The sequence below is a fragment of the Vespa mandarinia genome, chromosome 25, assembly GCF_050613455.1.
Source record: "Vespa mandarinia isolate Hongniang chromosome 25, ASM5061345v1, whole genome shotgun sequence".
NCBI lineage: Eukaryota > Metazoa > Arthropoda > Insecta > Hymenoptera > Vespidae > Vespa > Vespa mandarinia.
Window position 1 is genome coordinate 2,780,135 of NC_140834.1, and position 25,778 is coordinate 2,805,912.

At 30.0% G+C, this 25,778-nt stretch overlaps 3 protein-coding genes across 10 annotated transcripts; 2 read left to right on the top strand and 1 right to left on the bottom strand.

Annotated features, from left to right (window-relative positions):
- The first annotated feature begins 2,509 nt into the window (after positions 1-2,509).
- LOC118450127 (putative fatty acyl-CoA reductase CG8306) lies at positions 2,510-23,565 on the top strand. Of its 8 annotated transcripts, none has more exons than XM_085664233.1 (6): positions 2,513-2,830; positions 21,730-22,536; positions 22,629-22,774; positions 22,889-22,998; positions 23,069-23,254; positions 23,347-23,565. In XM_085664233.1, exon 2 carries the CDS (start codon positions 21,750-21,752, stop codon positions 22,089-22,091), a length of 342 nt encoding a protein of 113 aa, XP_085520359.1. In that variant the 5' UTR covers positions 2,513-2,830; positions 21,730-21,749; the 3' UTR covers positions 22,092-22,536; positions 22,629-22,774; positions 22,889-22,998; positions 23,069-23,254; positions 23,347-23,565. The 8 variants fall into 8 exon arrangements, with proteins under 8 accessions (XP_085520354.1, XP_085520353.1, XP_085520359.1 ...); XM_085664232.1 differs by lacking the exon at positions 2,513-2,830 and adding an exon at positions 20,221-20,525 and having other exon boundaries at positions 23,069-23,286; positions 23,356-23,565; XM_085664230.1 differs by lacking the exon at positions 2,513-2,830 and adding an exon at positions 20,221-20,525.
- LOC146872243 (fatty acyl-CoA reductase 1-like) lies at positions 12,394-14,218 on the bottom strand. The gene is made up of 5 exons (XM_085664098.1): positions 14,093-14,218; positions 13,085-13,432; positions 12,875-12,987; positions 12,670-12,771; positions 12,394-12,526 (listed from the first exon to the last, which is right to left on the bottom strand). The coding sequence occupies exons 1-5, from the start codon at positions 14,216-14,218 to the stop codon at positions 12,394-12,396; spliced, it is 822 nt and encodes a 273-aa protein (XP_085520224.1).
- LOC146872244 (fatty acyl-CoA reductase wat-like) lies at positions 23,187-25,719 on the top strand (the record flags this gene model as incomplete). Its single annotated transcript, XM_085664099.1, has 8 exons — positions 23,187-23,254; positions 23,347-23,583; positions 23,626-23,700; positions 23,777-23,941; positions 24,034-24,135; positions 24,639-24,709; positions 25,506-25,562; positions 25,669-25,719. Coding segments are annotated over exons 1-8 (826 nt in total), but the record flags the coding sequence as incomplete, so codon positions are not given.
- Positions 25,720-25,778: the final 59 nt, after the last annotated feature.

Below are 25,778 nucleotides of genomic sequence, written 5' to 3' on the forward strand. Positions count from 1 at the left end.
TACGCTATAATTTGTCTTTCATTTCTTAAATTTTTAATATGTTTTAGGATGCATGAAACAATTTCTTGAGCACCTCTGGATGCAATAGTTTCATCCCAAACGTACATGTAAACATTATCGTTATGAAAATTGTTAATAATCCAAATTTAGAACATACATATTGCGTTTGTAATATGCTACTGTGGTAGTCAACTTGGAATACGGTAATGCTTTTTGCAAGTCGAACGAGAAAGCGAAATAATAATCTGAATTACGTGATACTTGCCCTTGATCTTGTTTTAGTGAATTCCTAGCTGATTCTGCTAGTTTTAAATGGACTTCGTGTTCTTCTGTAAGTTTATTCTTTTCTTCATCATCATTTGATGCTTTAATTTTGATGTTTAATAAGTCGCATTTTTGACATGTATCTTTGCACGATTGGTGGAAATGTAAATCAAAATCTTTTATAAATATTTTTCTGTAAGTTCGCTCATTAACGGCATTTATTTTATTTTCCTCGCAATGAAGCTTGTATAAATCGAACATTTTCCTGAGAGTTAGATCAGGATGTAGATATCTTCTATTAGGATTATGAGATCTGGTATAATGGGATTCAAATTTATCATACTACTACCAGAAAGATGGCAAAGATATTGGATCAGAATGGCCAATATATAATTTAATAAAATATTTGTTCATTATACGAAAATTGTCTTTTATTTTCACAAAAAAAAAAACGAAATTACTTTCCGAACAACACATTAGTAGATAATACAATTAATATAACGTTGATAGTGTCACGTCTTCGTGCGTTAGTCAACCAGAAACTATAAAAGACACCTCAAAGAAGAGAAACTCTTATAGGCACGAATACGTGTGCATATGGAGAGATATCATTTTTTCAATTGTTTCTCCTCTATCTTTCCCATAAGAATAACCATCGGCAGCTTGTAGTTGATAAGTAATTTAGAACTATCTATAAGACACGTAGTAAAGAAATACGAGAAGACAAAGAAGGACAAAAAGTATGTGCAGGAATGCAGATGCGTCATACCTCTTCCACCCTTGACAGCGGAGCGCTCCCAAGAGCCACGCGTGCAGAAATAAAGCTGATCAAGAAAGTATTAGGTGTCCCAAAAGTTTCTTATTAGCCGTCTATGTCATCGGTTTGAGTCGTCCCAAAGCTATTTTACAGTACGCTTCGTTTGCACCACAGTCTCTATTAAAACTTTCATCTACAGCGTTAAACATAGAAAGAGGTGACATTTACGGCATCTTATGCTTCATTGTTTCAATAAAGGTGATAGTATAAAGAATACTGTCGACGAGATTTGTATCATATACGGGGATGGTGCTATAACTATTACAACCGTTTCTAATTGGTTTAAAAAATTTAGAGGGGGAAATTTTTAAAGATGAAGACCGCAACGGCCGCCCAAAGATGACGGATACGGGCTTTATCAAGGTCATGCTTGATGAAAATCCGCGATATAGTATGCGCGAGATAGTGAATGCCACTAGGATTCTCAAAACAACAGTACATAATCACCTAACCAAGATAGAATATGTTAATCGCTGCGAAACTTGGGTTCCGCACTTACTGACGGAAACTAGTCTTATGAATCGCATCTCTACATGCGACTTGATTCTCCAGCGATATGAAGAAGATCCGTTTCTAAAGAGGCTTGTCGCTGGAGACAAAACTTGGATTTTATATGAAAATGTCCATAGAAAACGCACTTGGTGTAAGGACAATAGTACTTCAACTGTCGCAAAGCCGGGATTACACCACAAAAAAGTTCTTTTATCCATTTGGTGAGATTGGAAAGGTGTAATTTTCTACGAGCTCCTTCCTCAAGGTGAAACAATAAATTCTACGATCAACTGAATCAATTGAAAGCTGCTATAACAAGAAATAGCCATAATAAATGAACCGACGAGGCATTATTTTTCATTATGACAACGTGAGACCACATATTGCATTAGCGGTAAGAGAAAAGCTCTTACAATTTGATTGGGATGTTTTACCGCATCTGCATACTCTCAATAATTTCGCTCCATCTGATTATTACTTCTTTCTGTCCTCAAAAAATTCTCTTCGCGATAAGCATTTTAAATCCAGTCAGCGAAAAAGTGCACCACCGGGATTATCTCTTGTCCAAAACACAACAATTTCGGAAAGAAGGCATAATGAGGCTTCCTGAGAGATGGAAAAAGGTAATAGAGCAAAAGGGTTCTTATATAACAAAATAAATAATAACTTAAACAGTAAACATTGTATATTCATTTCATATTAGAAAAAAGAAACAAACTTATGGGATACCCTAATATATGCAGAAACAGTGTAACGAAATGGCTTATCGCTTGGAAATTGACGATAGTAAAATGCGCGAGAATGATTCTTGCAAGTATGTGTGTGTAGGAGAGGTATGTGCAGGCGAGGACGCAGTAGAAAAAACTTAATCGTCAACACTTCATCGTCAGGACATCATCATCCACAGTCGTCTAGATAAATTCATCACAGTTAGCCGTTAAGATAATTTTGTTGGAGTCAGTCGCTAAGCACAGTTCTTTACAATTAGCAGTTACAATACTTAAGACTTATATTATATTAAGACTTATATTATTATTCATTGTAAATTTCCATCACCGATTTTATACTAAATAAATCAATTCGTAAAAGAGAAGAAAAGTGTGCGGAATACCAAGCATCGCTTAGCCCTATTATTCCTCAGCTATCGTTAGCAAGAGAAAACCAATTCAAGGATCAGTACCAGAGTCAGGAACACACGAAAGAAGTATAGACGCGAGGAACGATATTCGGAGCCTCTATCATCGTTTCATCGAATAAGTAAGTTAAAGTAAATCTTTCCTGGCGTAGTTCGATTGCCCTATTGTGAAGAAAAAAGAGGAAAAAAGAGCCTCGCTCCCGTGTAAGATTTCGAAACGATTGACCGAAAAAGAGGCGTGTGATTAGGTTGGTGTAATTGAAAGGCTGCAGGCACTTCGGTTACTCTACAGCCATTCAAGACACAACATCAAGTTGATGTCACAATAGCGAGACGAAGTTGAACTATCTTTTGAAAAGATTAAAATCTCTCGAAGTCGTTTTCCGTAACGACTACTTCTTGTCCATCCTCTTCTAAGAGTAATTCCATCATTTCTACTGTTCCAGATCAATCTGCGAACGTGTTCGTATAGATAAACTTGTAAGTCTTTTTTACTTCTTCATCGTACGAGAAAGGTTCTTTCACTTTTCTTTTGCTCGATTTTTTTCATCCGTATTATGCAGTTGTGGAGAATTCTGCGCGAAGAGAGATTGACCTATGTTTCATTTAGGTAATGTCCGTGTGACATAAATATAAATACAAATATAGATATCTCTCTCAACCTGGCAAATAACTGGAAAGCACTCATTCAAAGATATTCTAAACCTTTTCTGCACCATGGACATATATATTATAATTACATATTAATTCAAGAAATTAATACATAGCTTTTATATATTAGTTCAAAACATTATTTATCAATTTCTTTTTTTCTTTTATGTCTACAAAATACTAAATATTTAATTATAGAGAAACTCTAGATAAGATGGCCATGATGATCAGTCGACTATCTTATATTTTATATAACATATTTCTGATATCATTAGCAGAAGGGATGAAAATTTTTAACAAGACTCATGAACAATACTATTTATTTGCTTTCAATTAAGAAATTAGGTGCTTTGTTTGCCATATAGAGGTTAAATTCAATAAAAAAAAAAACGCTCGTTCTTCGTTTTATAGTTTAATAATTAACCCTTAACTAACGGAAGTATTTAAAGAAAAGATAAAAGATAACGGAACATAGATAATTCACAAAAATGACATATAGGCATCACAAAAATGGCAGAATATTTAACGCATTACTAGTACATATAACAACAATCACAGCAATAGAAATAATAAATCGGTCCTTGCCGCCATATGTGCGGCATTGGATCCAGTAAGTAAAGTACAATGCCTTTATTGTACTTTATTGTATATTTTTGATTAATTATACATTTTTGATTAATGAATAGTATCGTAGAAGAACTTGTTAAATTGAATAAGTTCTCATCTGTGATGGAATATCGAATATTTCTTATGAATTATATAATATTCGCTATTCCGGATAGTTTTGCTTTTTTTGTCTCCTTTGACATTGATTTTGAAAAACATAAATATTCATTAACAACTTGTACATATGTAGATTAAATATATTCCAAGCTGTAGTTGTTGCTGTACTTCGTGCAAGTAAATAAACAAGCCAATATATCGTCTGCGCGAGATAAATATAGATATATGTTTAGTTCTAGGAATATGTATAGGTATATGAATGTAAATGTTTCCATTGAAATGATTATTTTTCATTGCCGACGGACTATAAAATGGATTTATGGGAATATTATTCAAATAAGAGATCACTCAGCTTTCAATGCAGAGATTTTTGCGAGCAAAAACATGAATTATAATTCACACGTAAAGCATATGACTCGGTCGTGATGTATTAATTATTTTTTTTTTTAGAATTTACAATCCTTCCTACTCTTCTTGATTTATTTTTGTTCAATATGATCAAACGGCACGAGATTCTGCAAATAATAGTCTGCTTCAGTAAATTTCAAATCGACTTAAGTAAACATTCAGACATTTTGATAAATAATTTACAGAAGAACAATAGTGAAATGGACTATCAGAGGTAAATAAAGTTTAGGTGATAAATTTAATTGAAAATGAGTGGGCGAATTTTGTCGAGTTATTTGATTTAGGTACAAACCAATTTCATTCGCTAGATCGATTAACTACATGAAACAAATTGTAAAGAAAATTGGTATAGTAACCTTATTTATTATTCAGAGGCAATGAAATTGTAGATCATTTAGTGGCGTTAAGCTTAATTATTTATTTTTAATTTAAAATTTATCTTTAATATAAAAAAATAAATTTTAATCAAGTCCATTGTCATGAAAATTTAAAAAGAATTCTATAGTAGAGTTAATCATATTGGCCTGTGAACAGATCACACAAGTTCATTGATACACTCATGCTATCGAAAGCAAATAATTTAATATTTTCCAATCTTGATTATTTATTCCATGTCCAGTCCTAACTGTTTTGTAATATAGAATATTTTGAAAAAAACTGTTTCCCGTAATATTGTACTTACTTCCATTTCACTTCTGTGAAATAATGATAATTTTTAAAAATAAATATCCATATAAATTTTACTTACTTTTTGAAAATATATTCCATTTTGCACAATTAAAATTGATGCACTTTTATCGAAATCATAAACATTTGAAACAGCATTCTTTCCTTGTGCTCACGTAGTGTAGATGTTGCTCGACTGAAGGTTTCGATTTAACTGTAAAGTAGTTAACATTACAACCTCTTACATTTCAAAGCTTAAACTAACGGAAATCAAAATGATAAAAGATTCTACATTCACAGATTAATTTTTGACGTTTTGGTCAAATTCTTGAAATATACTACGATGATGGCAGATATCATGGGTTGTTCGGAAAATAATTTCGTTTTTTTTTTTTTGTGAAAATGATAGACAATTTTCGTATAATGAACAAATATTTTATTAAATTATATATTGGGCATTCTGGTCCAATACCTTTTGCCATCTTTCTGGTAATAGTATGATTCCACGCTGATAAAATTTTTGGTCTTTGCTGACAAAAAACTGATCGAGGTGATTATTGATTTCCTCATTTGAAATTAAGGTTTTACCGTTTAAAAAATTTTGCAGTGACCGAAATAAATAATAATCCGAAGGTGCCAAATCTGAAGATTGTGGTGGGTGTGGCATTATATCCCATTCAAGCTGTAAAAGCTTTTGGCGAGTGAGCAAATGAGGTATGAGGTCTCGCATTATCTTGGTGGAACACTACACCTTTTCTGTTGTCAATCATTCAGTTCGTTCAGCTGATGACAGTAGACTTCCGAATTAATTGTTGTGTTATCCGGTAAAATCACAAAAAAAAATGATTCCTTTATAATCCCACCAAACAGACAGCATCACCTTTTATTGATGGATATTGGCTTTGGAAATGCTTTGAGCGGTTTTGCTCCATAATCTTTTGCGTTTGACATTGTTATATACAACTCATTTTTCGTCGCCAGTAATGGTATGCTTTAAAAATGGATCATTTTCGTGACGTTTGAGAAGCAAATCACGGATGTCAACGCGACGACACAAATTTCTCTCCGTGAGAACATGGGGAATCCATATATCAAGCTTCGGGGTTAAACCCAGGCCTTTCAAGTGGACCTATACAGTTGAATTTGATAAATTTAACCGCTTACCGACGTGTTGTTATTCGCCGTTTTGCATCAACTAATGCCTTTATCGTGTCTTTATTAGTTAAAAACGGCCTTCCAGAACGTGGTGCATCTTCGACATCAAAATTGCCGGATCGAAATTTTGCAAACCAGTTCTGGCACTAGCGTACTGTCAACACATCTTTTCCATACACATCGGTTAATTTCTTTCTAGCTTGAACAGCATTTTTACCTTTTCTATAGTAAAAAAGTAAAATATGACGAAAATGCTGCTTATTTCTCTCTATATTTAAAATGGCACCAACCAAAAACTACTGCGTAGAATAAATTAGACTTTTTCACACACAAGCCCTGTTATATCAGCCCTCAAAACATATGATTACGCGGCTTAAGTGTAAAGTTGGTTGCAAAAAAAAATACAATTAAATGTTCTGTCGGGAAGAAACGAAATTACTTTCCGAACAACCCAATAAATTTATAAATATGTACATTCTATAAAGCAGTAGTTATTTTTAAATATGGTTACAATTTTTTCTTTCTCTCTCTCTCTCTCTTTTTTTTAGATCAATGCAATGTAATTTTGGGAATTTTTTTCTATTTTGAAATTAACTGTCTCTATAAATAGGTAAGATCGGGCCTAAATGTCTTAATGTTGAGAAAACATACAAAAGACAATAAAATATATTATAGTTCATACCATACATCATTTTGTGATAACATTGGAAATAACAAAAATAATTAATCTAAAGAAAATTAACAACTTCAACTATGTTAAAATATAGGATTGGTAGGAAGTAGAAGAAAGGGAGATAATAGGCGTGGCCAAATGGCGGTGTATAGACGAATGCTGGCTTATGTTCTTCGCCCAAAGTAATCTTACTGGTCCTGCTGTGTCACCATAGCGTAACATTAGCGCCATTTTTACGCGTTACTGCCATCAAATCCGAGAAGCACGAAGACATTTGCTATGAAGGACATATACAAATACGCCCTCGGAAAATGAATGTTGTAATACGAAGAATGTACAATACAATAGCTCACGAAAGTATTCGAATGCTCACTATTGAAACTTTACATGTATAATGAAAATGTTACACTTAAGCTCGGGAAGTAATATTGCAGTTATTATAGAGCATAATTATCCAGATTATGTATACTAAATTTGAAGCGAATCGAATAATATTAGTAAAAGTTATGAAACATTCATTGTAATGATCACAAAAGTATTTGAATGCTTAGATAACAAGTGGTCGAAAAATGTTTTCGTAGAGAAAACATGTGGAAAATCCAATTAATGAGTAATTTCATTAAAGTGCATATAATTAATACCGTTAAAATACTTTTATGACCCTGTTTCAATACATCTTTGCAATGAATGTTTTATATGTACTATAAATATTATACGATTCATTTCAAAGTTTGTACATATAATTTCGATAGTTATGCTTTATAGTGGTTGCATTACTTTCAAAATTTAAGTCTAACATGTACGATTTTATTATTTTAAGATTTAATACCGAGCGTTCGAATACTTTTATTAGTCATTATGTATGTATATATATGACTTCGGAAAATAAAAACGTTATTTATAAAAGACATAAAATAATTTCAAGTGAGATAAGTAATAACGCATAAGAAAATTCGATCTAATATTTTCTAAATACAGTCCAATTTTCGAATATTTGTTGGATGATAGGATTGACCATTATTAACAATTTTCAGGAACAATACACTTTGTTTATTTTCAATAAAAGAATTTATTTATAATATAAAAATTAAATTAAATCTAAAAATTTTTCTCTTGATCGTTAAATCATAATTTATTAACGATTTATCAAAAAATGATGTCTTTTTCTGAATAGGGTGCATTAACATAGTATCTAAAAATTATATTTGCATTTATTATAAAATATTGACGTGGGATTTGTGAAAAAACAAATACAGATTACTCCCTGACTTTCCAATTAAATGGTTGGGATTTTTTCGAGGATTTTTTCGAAGTACACTCGGCTGCTTACGGAGATGAAAAGATTTTTATTCTTTGTCTTAATCATTTTTAATGACAAAAATCTATTATGATCTTTTTTTAAATGCAGAACAATAAACAGAACGATATGTCTCATGTATTTAGAGAAGATACAAAAAATCAGAAGTAAAGAAGCAGAACCTATCTGACCTGGTTGTTATGTAAGAAACACAAGAAACGAGTACAAAAGCAATCGGCAAGTGACAATGTAATAGAAAACGTAGATAATAATGTTAATGCCTAAGTTACTGATAGTTTCATATTACCCTACTTTTCGTACAGACGTGAATGATTTAATACAATAAGACAATGTAATAGCACGTTAATAACCTTCGTAATAATTTGATCTATAAAGTTGATCGAATGAATTGAGATTAGATGAGGGTGAAAAGATTAAGGGGATTGGTTACTCTAGAAGATTAAAAAAATTGTATTTTCTTTTTTTTACATTTTCATTGACTTTGAAATTTTGTGAAGAATTTAAGCCAAGGTCAATAAATTCGAAAAATTGACGAAGTTATAGGTGTTCATAGCTTGAGCCACTGCAAGTAGTGTATCGCGCGGTACGATCCGTACATACTCGTCGTGTATGACTGTTCCATTGTGTCCTTTCGTATGCGTACAGTGAAGAAAAAGTGACAAAAAAGAATGCACTAATCACGTGCAGAAAAGAGTGGCCAAACGACTTTGCAACGCAAAAGAGCAAGCAAAATTATCGATGGAAGAAGAAAACTATCTGATAAGCTAATTAACTAGTTAAGAGCATACTACAGTTTTACTATTCGAAGGTCTTCTTATTCCAAAGACGAAATGAAGCCACGACATGAAAAGCCGCAAGATGAAAATTGTTCTTCTGGAGAAAACACGTGATCTTCTTGGCAAAAATCGAAAGCAATCGGCACTTTGGATGAATATGAGTACGAAAATTTTCTACCTTCAATCGTTCACGGTGCCATTTGACCAATTTTTAAGGATCTCATTTGGGATGAATTGTTGGTGCGGTGTGAAGGAGGTTTCATTAAAAATAATCAGAGCCTCTGTTGTTTGGTCGATGACTTCTAAAAGCAATTCATCAACGATGGCTACAAAAACATCCTATAGATGATGAATTTGATGCATCTGCAAATCGGGCATCGCTACTATAAATTATGAATGTTGACAAGCAATGTTGCGAAACCGCTGAGATCCAAATACAAGAAAATACGAAAGACGCTCACCAAGCTCGAAGATCATCCGAGAGAAAATTTCAAGATACCCTATCTGCTGCTGAAGGAACATCATATGGACCAGGAATCTCTGAGTAAATATGAGCAAAAAAAAATCACTGTATCAACCAAATAACCGGGCACATTTTCTTTTGCGTTTTTCTCGAATCTACATTTTTCGATATAACCGAAAAGAAATTTCGAAAACTACAGGACTAATCGACTTGAAATTTGGACACAATACTCCCAGATACATTATCTATAAAGTAACGTATGATTTTTGCGATATGTTAATTAGTTTTTTTAATATTAATTTTTTTGTTGTCAAATATTCGTGCAAAAACAATATTTCATTTACTTATTACCCATTTCTCAAGACAGGAAAAAATCTGTATGCTAATTTATACCCATAATATTCACGAATAAGAAAATAATTTTTTTTCTTCAAATGCGCCATTACGGAGATCCACTTCCGGTCAGCAACGAGCGTTCCAGCGTAAGATTTCTACGGCATCAGCTGCAATGCGGCTATTTTTAAATACTTTAAAATAATTTTTGTATGACAAATTGTTTAAGCTACAAATCACCATGTAGCAAAAAATAATAAATGTTCGTTTGATACTTTTGAGTTTGATTTTTAAAAATAAACCCATTTTTCGAGCGCTCTGGATGGCCTGACCCATTAATATAAGCTAGTTGTCAAGCGAGAAACAGTATGCTGATATTTGTACAAAATAAAAATCAAAGAAAAATTTATTATAGTGCTTGAATATGTATATATAAAAAAGAAATATATAAAAAGGAAATAATTAAATAGGGAAGTATTGATTATCACCTTGTATATAGTGACGTTTGTGACATCAGTCTAATGAGAGTTAATTAAACTTTGTTCTTTCTTTGAGAATAAAATAAATACTCAAATGGTCGTTTCAAAACATACAATTATTTTCTAGTACAAAAATATCTTATTTTGAGAACAAAAAAAATACTCATTAATTCCATCAATCTCCATTATTTTCAGTATTTTTTTTTTTTCATTCATTTAATTGAAATTACCATACATACAATCTCTTATCTCTACAAAGAGCTATAAAAAAAAGAAATTACAGTAAAAAAATAATAAAATGTTTACTCGTGACCGATTAACTGAACAATGAATAACTCAAAGTGATGCTTATGGCAAATTGGGCGTCTATATGAGGGACATTCAATCTTAGTTTTCCCGTCTTTCGAACGTGGACAAATCATAAGGGTGTTGCTTTTCATATACTATAATTCGAGAGAATTCATTTGCCCAATACCAAGTTCGAGTATGCTCTTAATTCCTAATTTAAAATCAAATCAAAGAAATAGCATATAGAAACGCTCTAATATAAAGTTCTATCAGACAAGATTGAGAATTTGAACATATTAATATTTCTATTTATTATAGAATTTTGGCATTTCTATCAGCATTTTTACTTTTCAGTAATATTCTGGCATTTATAGCAACTGTATCCAACATCCCGATGAAAATTCTTATAGGCCAACGATTAATGTTACTATTAACAGTGACTGAATGACTTAACTGATCAAAAGATTCGATTTCTCCTTTATTTTCATCATATCATTCATTAATGTATAATAACTTGTTTTTCCTTCTCATTGATTGCATTTGATTCTGAAATATAACGAGACATAAGGTTAGAAAATAACTTTTACCATACTTATATATATAGGATCACGCATGACGGTAAAAAGCATGAATGGACTAAAAATCTTTAATAATAGAAAATCAAAAATTAACGCAAAACAAATTTACTGTACTCAGGAGGAATAGTACACCCAAGATTTTGCGAACTTCAATATTACTCCACCAAAATACAGCGACTGTCACAATGCGCACTGTTCTGGCAATATAAAGATACATATCTCATCTACTGACAAATGGCGGCGCTAGTCCTATTTACAAACATTTATTTGTTTTAAATTGTGTTTATAGTTGGTCTGTGATGTCCTGCACCCCAAACAGGTACAACAAAAAGGATAAAAAAAACGAGTAAAACTGCCAAAAAAGAAATAAAAATTAGCTATTGAAAAACGAATTCGAAATTTCAAGAGGACTCAGTTCTCGGAGCTGGAATTTTATATCAATTGTAAATATATTAAATATACTTAATAAAAATTTACCATAGAAGCTTACATTTCAAGTTTTAACAATATATTTCTCAAATCTAATCGCAAAAATTACAAAAAGAAAAATTACTGAATCAATTGATTTAAAACCAATGTACGTTTAAAGTATATTGAACATTTATTAATTTGTTGAAATAATTAAATTACATTTTTTTATCTCAAAGATTTGTTATTTGGAAAGTCAGCAAACTATTGAAATAATTGATATTTGATTTTCCAGAGAACAATAGAATATTTTAAATCCACGTCTCGTACATTTGTTATTTTGTGCATTTTGTACAACGTACATTTCAATAGCAACATTCGAACAGATTGAGAATTCGTTTGAAATTTATATCATTTTCTTTTTTTTTTTTCAATTTGCGACCAGCGACAGATGGTCGCCATCAAGAGGGGTAGAAGAGTATCAGAATCTTAAAACTTCCATACCAGAGTTTATTGACAAAAAAACCAAAACATCTTAAAGAATGACATTTATACACTAAAAACTCGTTCGGTAAAATATATCCAAGCAAGTGAAGCCTATTTAAATTAAATAAACATTAAAAAAAAATATAATGTTTTTAATATTCATTAAAAATCCGTCACTTCATAAAGACCAAACTATTATATTCGAATAAGGATGAATTAATTTAATTTGTTCTAAAATCATTATTTTATTCAATCGTGAACGATATCATTTAACGCTACCTTAGATTATTAGCAATGCCCAGGCACTAGGAATTAATCCATTAATCGTCAGATCTCCGGGAACAAGTTCACTTTCATCGATACATCGCAATGATGAATTCGCATTATTCCCATTAAAACACTTGCTGTAATTCCTATAGGTCCGTACATATTATCTACTCATCCTTGAATAGGTTCTCGATACGTGGATATCACTGGATATCAGGAATATTAAATTGATTAACATACACCATTTATTGTTTTATTTTATAATTTATTACATATATTACATTACTACCAATTAATTCCAGGACAAAATATTCCAATCGGTATAGAGTCAGCATGCTTTTTTACCACATTCTCAGCAAGTGATTTCGTATACACATAACAATTTGGCCATCTTCCAAGTAAAGTAAAATAAAAAAATTGTACGAGTGTATTATCAATCAACGTGCACCACCTATTTCTTTAATATCTTCGTTATAAAAAAATATGAAACGTACTGCGGTGTAATATCGTTAAGTAATTTGTCAACATCTATCGGTGGATCATAAATCTTTTCCTCGATTTGATTGTAAAGGCAGTTGGCATAAGCCGTGGATACGTGGACGAAACTCTGACATATTAAAAATAACAAACATTTATTATAATCAGAGCTTTCATTAAAAGATCTTGATAGTTATCAGTAAGTATCTATAGGATAAAGATGATACCTTCAAATTCGGCATTTCTTTGGACAAATTTATCAAATCCCTTAGACTTTGGACGTTAATAGCTACCGCCGCTTTCATTGCTTCATTGAATCTCACGGTCGCGGCGACATTGAAAACAATTGATACTTCGCGTATGAGTGTAGCTCTATCAATTTTGGAAATACCGAGATTTGGCAAGCTATAATCTCCCTTGATCGCGACTATTCGTTTTCGGAAATTTGGTTCTACATCCTCAACTTGGAAAATAACTAGAAAACGCACAGAGTTGTAAATTTTGTCTACTTCGTTTAAATAAATGTCATAAAAAAATAAATAGCATTCGAAGACTTTGTACATGTTCAAAGTACACTAAACCAATAATTTATTTATTAATTTCTTGTTTCTTATATCTAGCAAGTATATACAAGGTATTCAATTTATCTCAAATAATTAAAACTTGAGAGACTGAAGAAAGCAAAAAAATTTTTGAAGAGATTTGTTTGATATGATCGGAAACATTAGATGATGCCAAATTTATTTATTGTAATTCGAACGATATGGAAAATTCTACTGTTAAGTTCATTTTTTTAATAGAAATATATATTCTTTTTTCACGGTGAAATGATTTTTTGAGACGAATTCGACGACTTTCTATATGAAGTCATTTATTATTATAAAATACTACAAATTACATTATAAATTCGTAAGATCTTAAATAGTAAGGAATACAAACATATATCACTAGTTCCTGACTGTTATACTCCATACAATTCAACATGAACATGATTTAAAAAAATGAATTTGACTTTGAAATTCTCCTAACGTTTAACACATTTAAAAAGAAATTGAAACATGATGTATCCCTTCACATTAAACAAATCCATAGAAAAACTTTCTTTTTAAGTTCGACCTCTCATAAGATATTCTCATTTTTCAAAATAAATAAGACACACTGTATACATTATTTAATAAATACAGAATCTCATAGATAAAGAATCAAAGAAAATATAGAAATAATAAACAACTAACCGAATCTTCCATAAATTCATCCAAGCGTTCAAGAACATTTTTCCCTTTTTTCGAACGTATCAAAATATAAATGCATCTGATGCCAGGACATCCTCTTAACAATTTCTCGATTAATAATTTTCCCATGAATCAAGTTCCGCCAGTTAAAAATACACTTTCATCGTCGTAAAACTTTTGAATAGGTGTAAGATTGTCGATTATTTCGACGGACGATTCTATAGTTGATGTTCCAACTGTTGAATCAAGGGCCACTTCTTGATCATACTCTTCTAACAGCGGTTTCATCATTTCTACTCTTCCAAATTGATCTATAAAAGTAAGCGCGAATTAGAAATTTTTTTAAATTCTATATCATAATTTTCTCTTTCGGACGAGTTTTTTTAATCTTCTTCTGAAAAGAAAACTGATAATTTTATAATCTTAACGTCAGAGTATATATGCTAACGCGACGAAGCTGAAATGTCTTCTGAAAAAATTATAAATTGTACTCTCGATTATTATTGACGCATTTTTTTATTCTAACGCATTTTATTCTAACTGCGTCTTTTTTTTTATCTTCATATTCATCTGACGATCACTTTCAATTATAAAATATATATTCATGGTAAGCACGTTTGTGTATATATACCTACATACTACTTTTCTGAGATGCGAACGTACAAAAAGTAATAATGCGAAATAAAGAATGTTAAATACGGTTGACAAAATATTCTCGAAAAAATCTACATTTTACTTGATTATTACAATATATTTTCTTCTATAATCTGTTACGATTATGATCAAAGAAACAATTTTTCGTGGGAAGAATTTCATCTTTTTGGCTTGTCTTGAAATTATTCGAAAAAAATCAATTAACACAATGCGTTATGAGGGCAGTGAGGAGTCGAAGACATTGGTTCGTCGAAATTTATCCACAATAAGTATGTAGCCAATATAAAATACATATCTATATCTATAATAAATAGATATCTTATTTTCAACCTACCGTTTTGAGACATTGTTCGACAAGAAAAAAACAGCCGCTAAGGTTATGCATTCATTATCTTTTTTTTTTTTAAATCTTACGCCGAACTTTACGATAGTTTTCTCTCCATTCTTGATTTATCGTCACACAATTCAATTAAGAAATATAACGTTTAGATAACAATCAGGGTTCGATAAATTCCAAATCGATGTAATTAAACAGTCGAACTGTCGATTTAATAGAGAAATAAAAAAAAAAAGCAACAGTGGCATATAATGGGAAAAAGAAAAGTTTATGTAACTCATTTAATTGAGAAAACGATCTTTCTACAATAATGTCGTTTATATATTATAATATACAATATTGAATACATAATCTTGAATAGAACATAATATTGAATATTCGTTTCGAAAATGCGATTCTATGCTTGTTTTTTATACTGTATTCCCTGTCAAATGTTAAATATATAGTTTATATTTGTATTATAATTAATGCTACTTGCAAATTAATATAATAAAATTATATGATATAATATTTTATAATAATGTATAATTTCAGAAAAGAAATGTTCATAAAAGTATAATATATTATGAAATAATATAATAAAAAAGATACGAAACATATAAACGAAGTATCGTGATTGTTTCTCTCACACTGACTATTATTTTCGCGTAATATCACGCATAATTGTAAATATAATCTTTAATAATTAAAATATTTTTCTTTTTTCATAAATACACAAATTTTACTCTCTTTCACACATATTTTCCAATTATGGATTGAAATGGCGTATGTGCTTAAAAGAAATTATTAACGTAATTAATAACTTTATCACTAATGTACTTTCCTTCCGCACTCACGATAAGAGTATATATTCAAACAGAGTTCACTTTCACACTAAACTATAAAATCAGATAGAAGCAGCTTAAAATTATTCCCCTTTACTATTTATTCAGCATATCCAACACGATCTGAAGGTGTAACAATTCTAAAGGTCAAAACTTCATTTTTAAGTTTTTGCTCGAATTATTGAAATCTAATATAACTGTAAACAAAAAATGCAAATCAATTTATCATGATGAAAATGATAAGGAATATTCGAAATCAAAACTCGCCAATAATAACCTCAATATACTTATGTATTTATTGACCTGACGCATAATTATTGCATTATTAATTTCATGCTAATTTTCATTGCTTTCCAATAAATATCGAAGAACAAATCATCTAACAGTAATATATTGTTTTCAAAAAATATTTGCTTTTATGTGATTTACGATTTAAATTTATGCAGGAAATATTTTTATATAAGTACATAAAAATATTTAATTACTTTATACAAGTTTTTAAAATTATAGCGGGATATCTTTTTATAAGTAATAAATAAGTTAATTAATAAGAAAAAAAATATCCGACCAAATTTTTATGAATAAAAATATCCAAATAATTATAATTTCTGGCTTCCTTCCGTGCCATCCGAAAAGAAGGCTAAAGTTATAATTTTTCATAAAATTTACATTTTAGAATCCCTTAAATATGAGAACTCATTGATCCGCATTTTGACAAGAACGTGAATTAAAATTATTCTTTCCTCTTCATCTTCATTGACAATCTTGTTTCTTTTACGAAAAATCTGAACATTACGATAAGATGTGAAATCATGTAATTATAAAGAAGATACAGGCAATAACGAATTTCAATATTTGATGCTTCCATTAAAGCATTGAAAATTCGAAAAATAAATATTATTAGAAAGCGATAGTGAACGTAAAATGCAAGAAAGAAGTTATCTCTGTTGTTTTACACAAACATGTAGATGCATTTCAATGAAATTCTTTAAGAGTTTGAAAATAAATATCCTTCAAAAATAAAGTCCTTCATAAAAGGAAAAAGAAGTATTTACGATCTTTGGATGCTAATTTATGCGATATATCAACCACTAATGACTAGCGGTTTGAACATCAGAACTCCGGACATTAAGTTCACTTTTACCAATCCATCCTGATGATTAGTTTCTATTAATCCCATTCCAGCACCTGCTGTAATTCCTATTGGCCCGTATATATTATAAATCCATCCTTAAATAGATTCTTAATATATGAATGTTATTAAGAATATTATATTAATTTTTTCGCTATCATGGGTGACTATAGTTAATCACTATAAAATTTTCCTAATACATTATGATCGACTAAAGTGGTTTACGTTCAAAATCCTTCATATATACCAGAGACGACTAAAGTCACGAATAATTAAGTTCACGAAAATCAGTGAAAAAAATCAAATCAAGTAAAAGAAATTTAGATAGCCTATATATATAATTTTATAATATATATAATTATATAATACTAAATGGTAATAACTATATATATATATATAAAGTATACTTTCTTCAGGTAGATTTGCCGCGCTTCTCATAGCCCGCCCTTGCATTGTCTTCTGTTATTTACAAATTCTTTTGTTACCTACAAATCGAGCCGTTAAGATTTGAAAGAGAAACGTGCAGTAGGAAATAGAACTTAGAAGAGAGAAGTAGTATAAGAGTTTACAAAAAAATTTATAAAAGATAATATATTAAATAAAATTTAAGTAGTGTGAATAATAAACGTAAATTATCGTTTCTTTGTTCACAGGTAAGACTGTAAATAACAAATAAGTATTATTTAACAAATAAAGATTTATTCCTTTGTTCACAGAGAAACATATTTTCGTTTATCACCTCACATAATCAATTCGAGATATTATAAAACGACAATTTTTGGTTTATAATCGAAAAAAAACTACAATTCGCATTTAAATGTGTGGCATCACCAAGCGACAGAAAGACAAACGTGATTGCCATAACCTCTACCACAACTGAGGACAATGAAAAATATATGTTGCCAGAAAATGAAAAATTTGCAAGTAACCACAGCGAACTAATAAAAACAGAAAGTTATAAGAGAATAAAAAAAAGCTTCAATCAAAGAGGCCAAGAAAAAAAATATGGATTAAATGCACACAGGAAATGGACAGTACGTATTTGGATGAAAATGGCAATTTAATGTTTAATGATCTATACCTAGAAGAAATAGTAGAAACAAACATAGTAGAACCCGTACAGAAGAAAGAATAGATTAAAAGTAATACCAAATAGATTTAAAGTGTATATCGGAAAAATTCATGATTGAAAAATTTGGATGTAAACACTCAAATGTAGAACAATAGTTGGAGATATTTGAAAAAGATTGTCAAAGAATCGAAATTAAAGAAGATAAAACAAAAATTGAAATTTTAAGATTATTCCTTGACAGGGCATGTTTAGACTGGCACTCAGCAACACTAACAGCGTTGACAATAGAGGCTGGTTGGAACGAATGGAAACAGAGATTCTTGAAATCATTTGCTGACAGGGGATGGAATACAAGTATATACGCTATATCTTACAGATATAAATAAGGTCCACTAATGCAATACGCTATGAGAAAAAAAAACCTACTATATATACCAGAATTCATAAGAGATAAAATAGACAGCGAAAATTGTCAAAACTCAACAGAACTATTACAGGAGATAAAGCAATGTGAAAATCTAGTAAGTAAGAACAATTTAAAAAAAAAGAAAGAGGAAAGACAAGATAATAAGAAGAAATTTGAAGAAAAGAAACCATGTAAGAATTGTGAAAAACTAAACAAAGGCATTAGATATCATTCAGAGGACTCCTGTTGGTTTAAAAAGGAAAATAGAAAGGAAACCAGAATAAATTGAAGCAATTCAATGATAGAAGTGGACCTATGTAAGGAATAAAAAACCACACTTTTTGATCAAAGTGAAGTTAATATTAGAAGAGAAGTTAGAGGTAAACGGAACATATGACCCAGGTTCCCAAATCTCTCTAATAAATTCGAGACTAGTCAAAATCAAAAAAAAAAGAGACGAAAGATAAAAATAAAATATTTTTAAAGACGGTCGATGGTGTGACATAAACAAAAGGTTTAGTAACCATTAATGTAAAAATTTTCGATAAAGAGGAATAAGTTGATGTATTTATTTTAGAAAGAAATAACTTCGACGATTTCATTATTGGGTTAGATATGATAAAGAAATTTAAACTAATTCAAGATGAAAACTTACAGATATCTCAAAAGAAAGAAACACAAACAAAACAAAAATATAAATACATTGGATAGAAATGAAGAAATAAAAGAAGTTACAGTAAATTTTAACAAACATGTGAATGAAGACAAATTTAGATTGGATCTGAATCAGACCCTAGTAAACAAAATAAGATGCAGGATAAATGAGAAAGAAAAAAAAAGAGCTTGGACAACGATCGCTAAAGAATGTTTGGATAAATATAATGAAACAGAACATACAGTAACCGGCTTTACGCCTAAGTATTTGTTAGATGGCACAAACACTAGCACTTTACCCGAAGAAATAAAAAGAAGAAACAGTAAAGAAAATTGGATAAGAGATAAAGAACTAGCTCTAGAAAGAACAAAAAAATCACACAAATATAATAAAAAGATATTTAATAGGTTGAATAGAATAGGTTGAATAGAAATAAATTAGACGAATTGAGAATTGGTCCTTTCCAAATAGTAAAAAAAATATCAGAATCAATATACAAAATAAAAACAGGAAAACGAAAACAAGAAACTGGATTCTTCCACATAACAAAATTACTTCCAATATCAGAAGATGGAGACGAGGACTAAAAATTGTAGGAATTTTATCCTAGGGGGAGATTTAAAGAAAGTATATTTTCTTCAGGTAGATTTTGCCACGGTTCTCATGGCCCGCCCTTCCATTGTCTTTTGTTATCTACAAATTCTTTTGTTATCTACAAATCGAGCCGTTAAGATTCGGAAGAGAAGCGGGCAGTAAGAAATAGAACTTAGACGAGAGAAGGAGCACGAGAGTGTATAAAGAAATTCATAAAAGATAATATATTAAATAAAATTTAAGTAGTGTGAATAATAAACGTAAATTGGCGTTTCTTTGTTAACAGGTAAGACTATAAATAACAAATAAGTATTAATTAACAAATAAAGATTTATTCCTTTGTTCACAGAGAAACATATTTTCGTTTATAACCACACATAATCAATTCGATATATATATATATATATATATATATATATATATATATAATACATTATTATACAAACAATAACCTGTGTGTGCTGATCGCTTCTTTTGGAACACATGTGTTTTCCAGGATATATGTTTTCCACGAAATATATTCGCATATGAGGAAAAAAAAGCAAGAGTGTCGAAGAAGATCAAAAATTGATCAGTGAAACGTGGTAGGAGAAAAAGGTTAAATACTTTTGGTCGTTTTTATATTTCAGTGCAAAAGTGAGCATCGTTCAATTAACACCTACTACTGTCCTAAGGAATAGAAAAAATCTCTACTACGAATGTTCATAACTTTACTGTAAGCCCGTTTATTTTAATTCTGCAATATGGAAAATAATTCTGAAAGTAAGTAAATTTTATAGAAGTATACACTTAAAAAGAATCAGAATCATAAGGTGTGTTATAAAAATTAAGTAACATTTTTTACGAAAATTCAAATAAATAATTACGTAAAAATTTTAAGAAGCATAAAAAGGTTTGTGAGTTACATGAAATTACGGAAAAATAAGAAATTAAGGTATTCGGTTAATATTACAATTCAACAAAATATAGAAGAATTAGTTAGCAACTACCATAATTAATACGATAAATAGAACGCGAAAATTTTTTTTTTTAATTTTCGAAATATTCCTTAGTGTAAACTCGGAATGTGATCAGCTTTGATTATTCTTTTGTTAATGGACCGATCACAAATATTTTTATTTGACATAAACATTGTTGAGACGAAATATGTAATGTAATTATCTACAGTAAATTTCCTGACACTTTTTTGTCGGTTTTTATATGGTCCCCTTTAGTTTTACATAGACCAATATTTAACTTTTATTGCACTTATCTTTTATCAAATATTGAAAAGATTTCTCTAAGAATCGTAATAAATATTTTTTTCCTGTCTGAACGAAGTGAAGATTAAAAAATTTGTCTAGTTGAAAGAATTTCGTATCATTTTATTAACGAGGAATATCACACGTTGTTCTGTTTGCGTAGTACGGGAAAAATTATACGTAGAGAAAAATAGTATAGAAAAACAGCATAGAAAAATAGTATAGAATAATGATCGCATTCGAAGACTCAATTAATTTTTCTTCTATAACTTGTTTTATGATGTTCACTAATTACATATTATTATGAGGCAGGTTGAAAGATACATTTGCAATTGAAACGTTTTCCTTTACCTTATACTAGATAAAAAGCAATATCATGAAGCAATTAATATTAATACATGTACATGTTACGTGATATTTTTCCCTTTCGAATTATCGAGGACACCAATCATCGATCATTTTCTATCATAATGAAATTGTCTATTTTAAATTATAGATATATATTAGGACGAGTAATAGATGCCATGAATGCTTTTTAATAATCGATATTAAGATAGAAAGAGCAAACCCATCGGAATAAAGATTGTGTTAATCAAACGTTCGATTATAATATTTTCAACCGACACTTCAACTTACTTGCAATATCGTTTAAACGATTAAAATAAATAAATACGATAGAGAAACAGAGAAGATTTCTACATTTATGTTTATGTTTATGTTTACAGATCGATTTAGAAAAGCAAATATGATAGACGTACTGCCAGAAAGAGGTGAACAAGAAATAGCCCTATCGGAAAGTTCTTTGAGAGTTGCTACGAAAACTAAATATGCACGTGTATATATTCAACCCATCGAGAATAATGACGAACTTACACCCATTCAAAAATTTTACAGTGGTCAAAGTATTTTTATAACTGGTGGAACAGGATTCATTGGAAAGTTATTGATCGAGAAATTATTAAGAGAATGTCCCGGTATCACTTGCATTTATCTTTTGATACGTACAAAAAAAGGAAAAAGTGTGCATCAACGCATGGAAGAATTAATCGAAAATTCTATGAGTTATTACATCTATTACAGGGATTAGTAAATTATTATTTCACCTTTGACCCAACTTTGAAATTATCTCTTTTTATTAAATAATATAATAGATATATAAAATAAAGAAAATTGAGAGACAAAGTAGTGGTCTATCATAACCAGTGGAAAAAATCGCAAAACGTCGTTTTCCTGTTATTTATCATAACGAACGTGAGAGAGAAAATATTTACAACTCTATCATTTTTCCAGTTATTTTCCACTTTGAGAGAGAAACAACCAACATTCCAGAATCGTATAGTCCCAATCAAGGGCGATTGTACCTTGCAGAATCTCGATATCTCAATGGCCGATAGAGCTACGTGAGGTCTCAATTATTTTTCATGTCGCCGCAACCCTTAAGTTCAACGAGAGAATAAAATTGGCGACAGAAATCAACGTTCGAATTGTAAAGGATATAATAAATTTGTTCAAAGAAATGTCAAAAACTGAAGGTACCACCTTTGTCCTCTGTATACCTATTAATAACAATTAGAGTCTTTCAAAATCTGCCTGTAACAAATCTTTGTTATCCTTAACATTTCAGAGTGCTGTGCAGGTATCAGCGGTTTATTCCAATTGTTTTCATATTACACTTGAGGAGAAATTTTATGATCCACCGATAGATTCCGATAAGTTGATAAATTTGGTGAACAATATAAATGAAAAATTGCTCGACGATATTACCCCACAGTATGTTTATATCTCGGAGTATCGATTGCTTAGTTTATAATATATTTAGTTATAAAAAATATAAAATAAATAGATAGTGCACTTAATTACACTCAGACAATTGTTTGATTGTAGATTACTCGGAATATGGCCAAATACTTATGTTTATAAGAAAACAGCCGCAGAGAATTTTATAAAAAAGCATGCTGACTCTATACCGATTGGAATATTTTGTCCAGGAATTGGTTGGTAGTAATGTAATCCTTACAAAATAAAACAATAAATGGTGTATGATAATCAATTTAATATTGCTAGTGATATCCACTTATCGAGAACCTATTCAAGGATGGATCGACAACGTGTACGGATCATAAAAAATGTTTTTATGGGATTAATGCGAATTCACTACTGTGGTAAATCGAAAAATGCGGACATGGTACCTGGTGATTTGACCGCCAATGGAGTAATCGCTAGCGCATGGAAAATTGCAAATAATCGAAAGTAACGACAAATACTTCAAACAATATTTTTAGGTTCAAATTAAATAATGATATTAGATAATATTGAATTAATTCGTCTGTATGAATACATAGTCTTTTTAGATCCAATGAAGATATTCCCATTTACAATTACGTATCAAAGGACAATCCATTGACTTACGGCAGATTTATAGAAATGATAGTTTCGTATGGAGAATTGATATCATCTGAAAAGGCAATTTGGTGCCCCACCTTTAAAATAACAAAATATCGGTCGATTTATGTTTTCTACATATATTTTGTACATTTACTACCAGCTCTTATAATCGATACACTCTCTTTGTGCAGAGGGTAAAAACCTAAGGTAAATTTCTCTTATCTTATTTTCTAAAGGGAGCATATTAGAACGATAAAGAAGCGAAAAATTTCATCTAGCGATGATCCTTTTCGTTCAAGGTTACTCAGAATGTATAATAAAATTCACGAAATGTCAGATCTACTTAATTATTTTTGTATAAACGAAAAAAAAATTTACGAATGAAAGATGGAACGAATTGTTGAGGAAGTTGACGCCGGAAAATCGTGAATTATTCTTTTGTGGTATGAAGGTTCTCGTTTGGAATATTTATTTTGAAACATACTTCTCAGGTATAAGAAAATATATCTTAAAGGATCCTATTGAGACACTTCCACAAGCTCGTATAAAATGGCGAAGATATCTCTCTTATTGCATTTTTACTTCATTTTCCCTCTGTTATTGATAATCACTTTCAAATAATATTGATTTTTCAAATTTTCAAGGTTTTATTTGATGCATCAAGCATTGAAATTTCTTATCGCCTGTGTTCTATTTATCATCACATGTGCTGTGATTTCCTGGCTGCTTGTAACGTTTGGATCTCCGTAAAAGAAGCAAAAGAATGAAGAATAAAAATAATCATAATTTAGACTATCGCCTATGTACGAATCAATAATTTCTTGAATAAAATATATCAAAGTTAAACTAAAAAGTTTTAAAAAAGTTTTTATTCGTGAAATCAAGGACAGATATTTGGGTTAGAACAAGTTTCATTCCTAAACTTCACTGAAATCATGTATCACTTTTTCTGCGTTTTCTCTTTCTTACTAAAAATTAAAGTAAAATGAATAAGACAATAATTCAAAATCCGTTCGATAAATACATATTTCGGAATCATAACTGGTGAGATTTGTTCTTGAAATACATATTAATTTCGTATCATTTTTATTGGTAAATTTATTATTTTGGATTTTTTTGTGAAGTGCATTTATCATACTGATCCCAAATCCCATAAATTTAACCAAAACGTCGAAAATTAATTTCTAAATATAGTTTTTGATCGTTATGAGTTGCGTACACTGATAGTTTAAGCCTTTTATGGTTAAAGGGAAAGGCTACTTATTTCTACTAAACTTTATAGTTCAATGCAACAGTTGAATACATTCGATAACAACACCTGTACGTGACATAAGCATAAGGAAATAATGCTTGCTTCAAACATTTATAATTGCGATGAAAATTCGTCGATTTTATTTATGCAAAACGGGAAAAACTTCTGCAGTAAGTAAAATATACATTGATTTTAGTCCCATCCCATATTTCTCACATATTAACACATTTATGAACGGTGTTTTTCGATCGTAATGATCGTGATGATCGAGATGAGGATGCCTCATGTAATTTAAGAAAATCTATATGTAAGTATTGAAAGACAGAAATATATAAAATGTATATCAATATAATAAAAATATTCTCTTCTGATATCATGTTTAAAATTAATTGTCGTTTAAAAAAGAACTGACACGATCAAAAGAAAAACATTCTTATGCCAAATAAATAAGAGTATTTATAAATAAAAACAAATTGAAAGAAGTCCCAGGAAATGGATTTCCTAACAGATATAAGGATAAATATTGGATTGAATTGATTTAAAAAAAATCCATGATTTTACTTTTACCATTTAACAATTTTCTTTATCCTGGAGTTCATATTGATATCTAGTAGTTACATTTTTATAAAAAGATGTATGAACAAGATTAATAGAAAAAATAGAGATCGTAAATAAAAACAAAAATTATTCTATAAAATGCGCACGTTAAACAGGATCAACGAAAACGTGCATCAACAGAAATAGATTAAAAAATTGTTAGAATAATATGGAAATCAATTAATGCGACCATAGTTGCATTGCATTTTTTGATTCGAATATGTAAATGTCAAAAATATAATAAAAATGAATGATGTAATATTTGAGATTATCAAGAATTCAGAAAAACACGAACAGAAATAAGGCGTTTCAAAGTTAATAAACGTAAATAATAAGATGCTAATGGAGAATTTGAAAAGATAGTTAATTGTAGCACTATATCTTATAACTCTAAAAAGTATTTCATACCGTAAATCATTTCTACAAATAGTGTTTTATTTTTCACAAAAATACTACCCTATTTCTGGTAATTCTTCTCCAGGTATGCTCTCGGCATCATTATCGAGCTTGAGTATATCGTTCAGCGATTCTATTTTTAAA

Coding starts and splice junctions, on each gene's coding strand:
- LOC118450127 (XM_085664228.1), top strand. CDS start 19,158: ATGAAAACTTACAGATATCTCAAAAGAAAGAAACACAAACAAAACAAA.
- LOC146872243 (XM_085664098.1), bottom strand. CDS start 14,218: ATGGGAAAATTATTAATCGAGAAATTGTTAAGAGGATGTCCTGGCATC. Junction 13,433..14,092: donor ATGAATTTATGGAAGATTCG/GTTAGTTGTTTA, acceptor TTATTGGTTTAG/TGTACTTTGAACATGTACAA. Junction 12,772..12,874: donor CTTAACGATATTACACCGCA/GTACGTTTCATA, acceptor TTTACTTGGAAG/ATGGCCAAATTGTTATGTGT.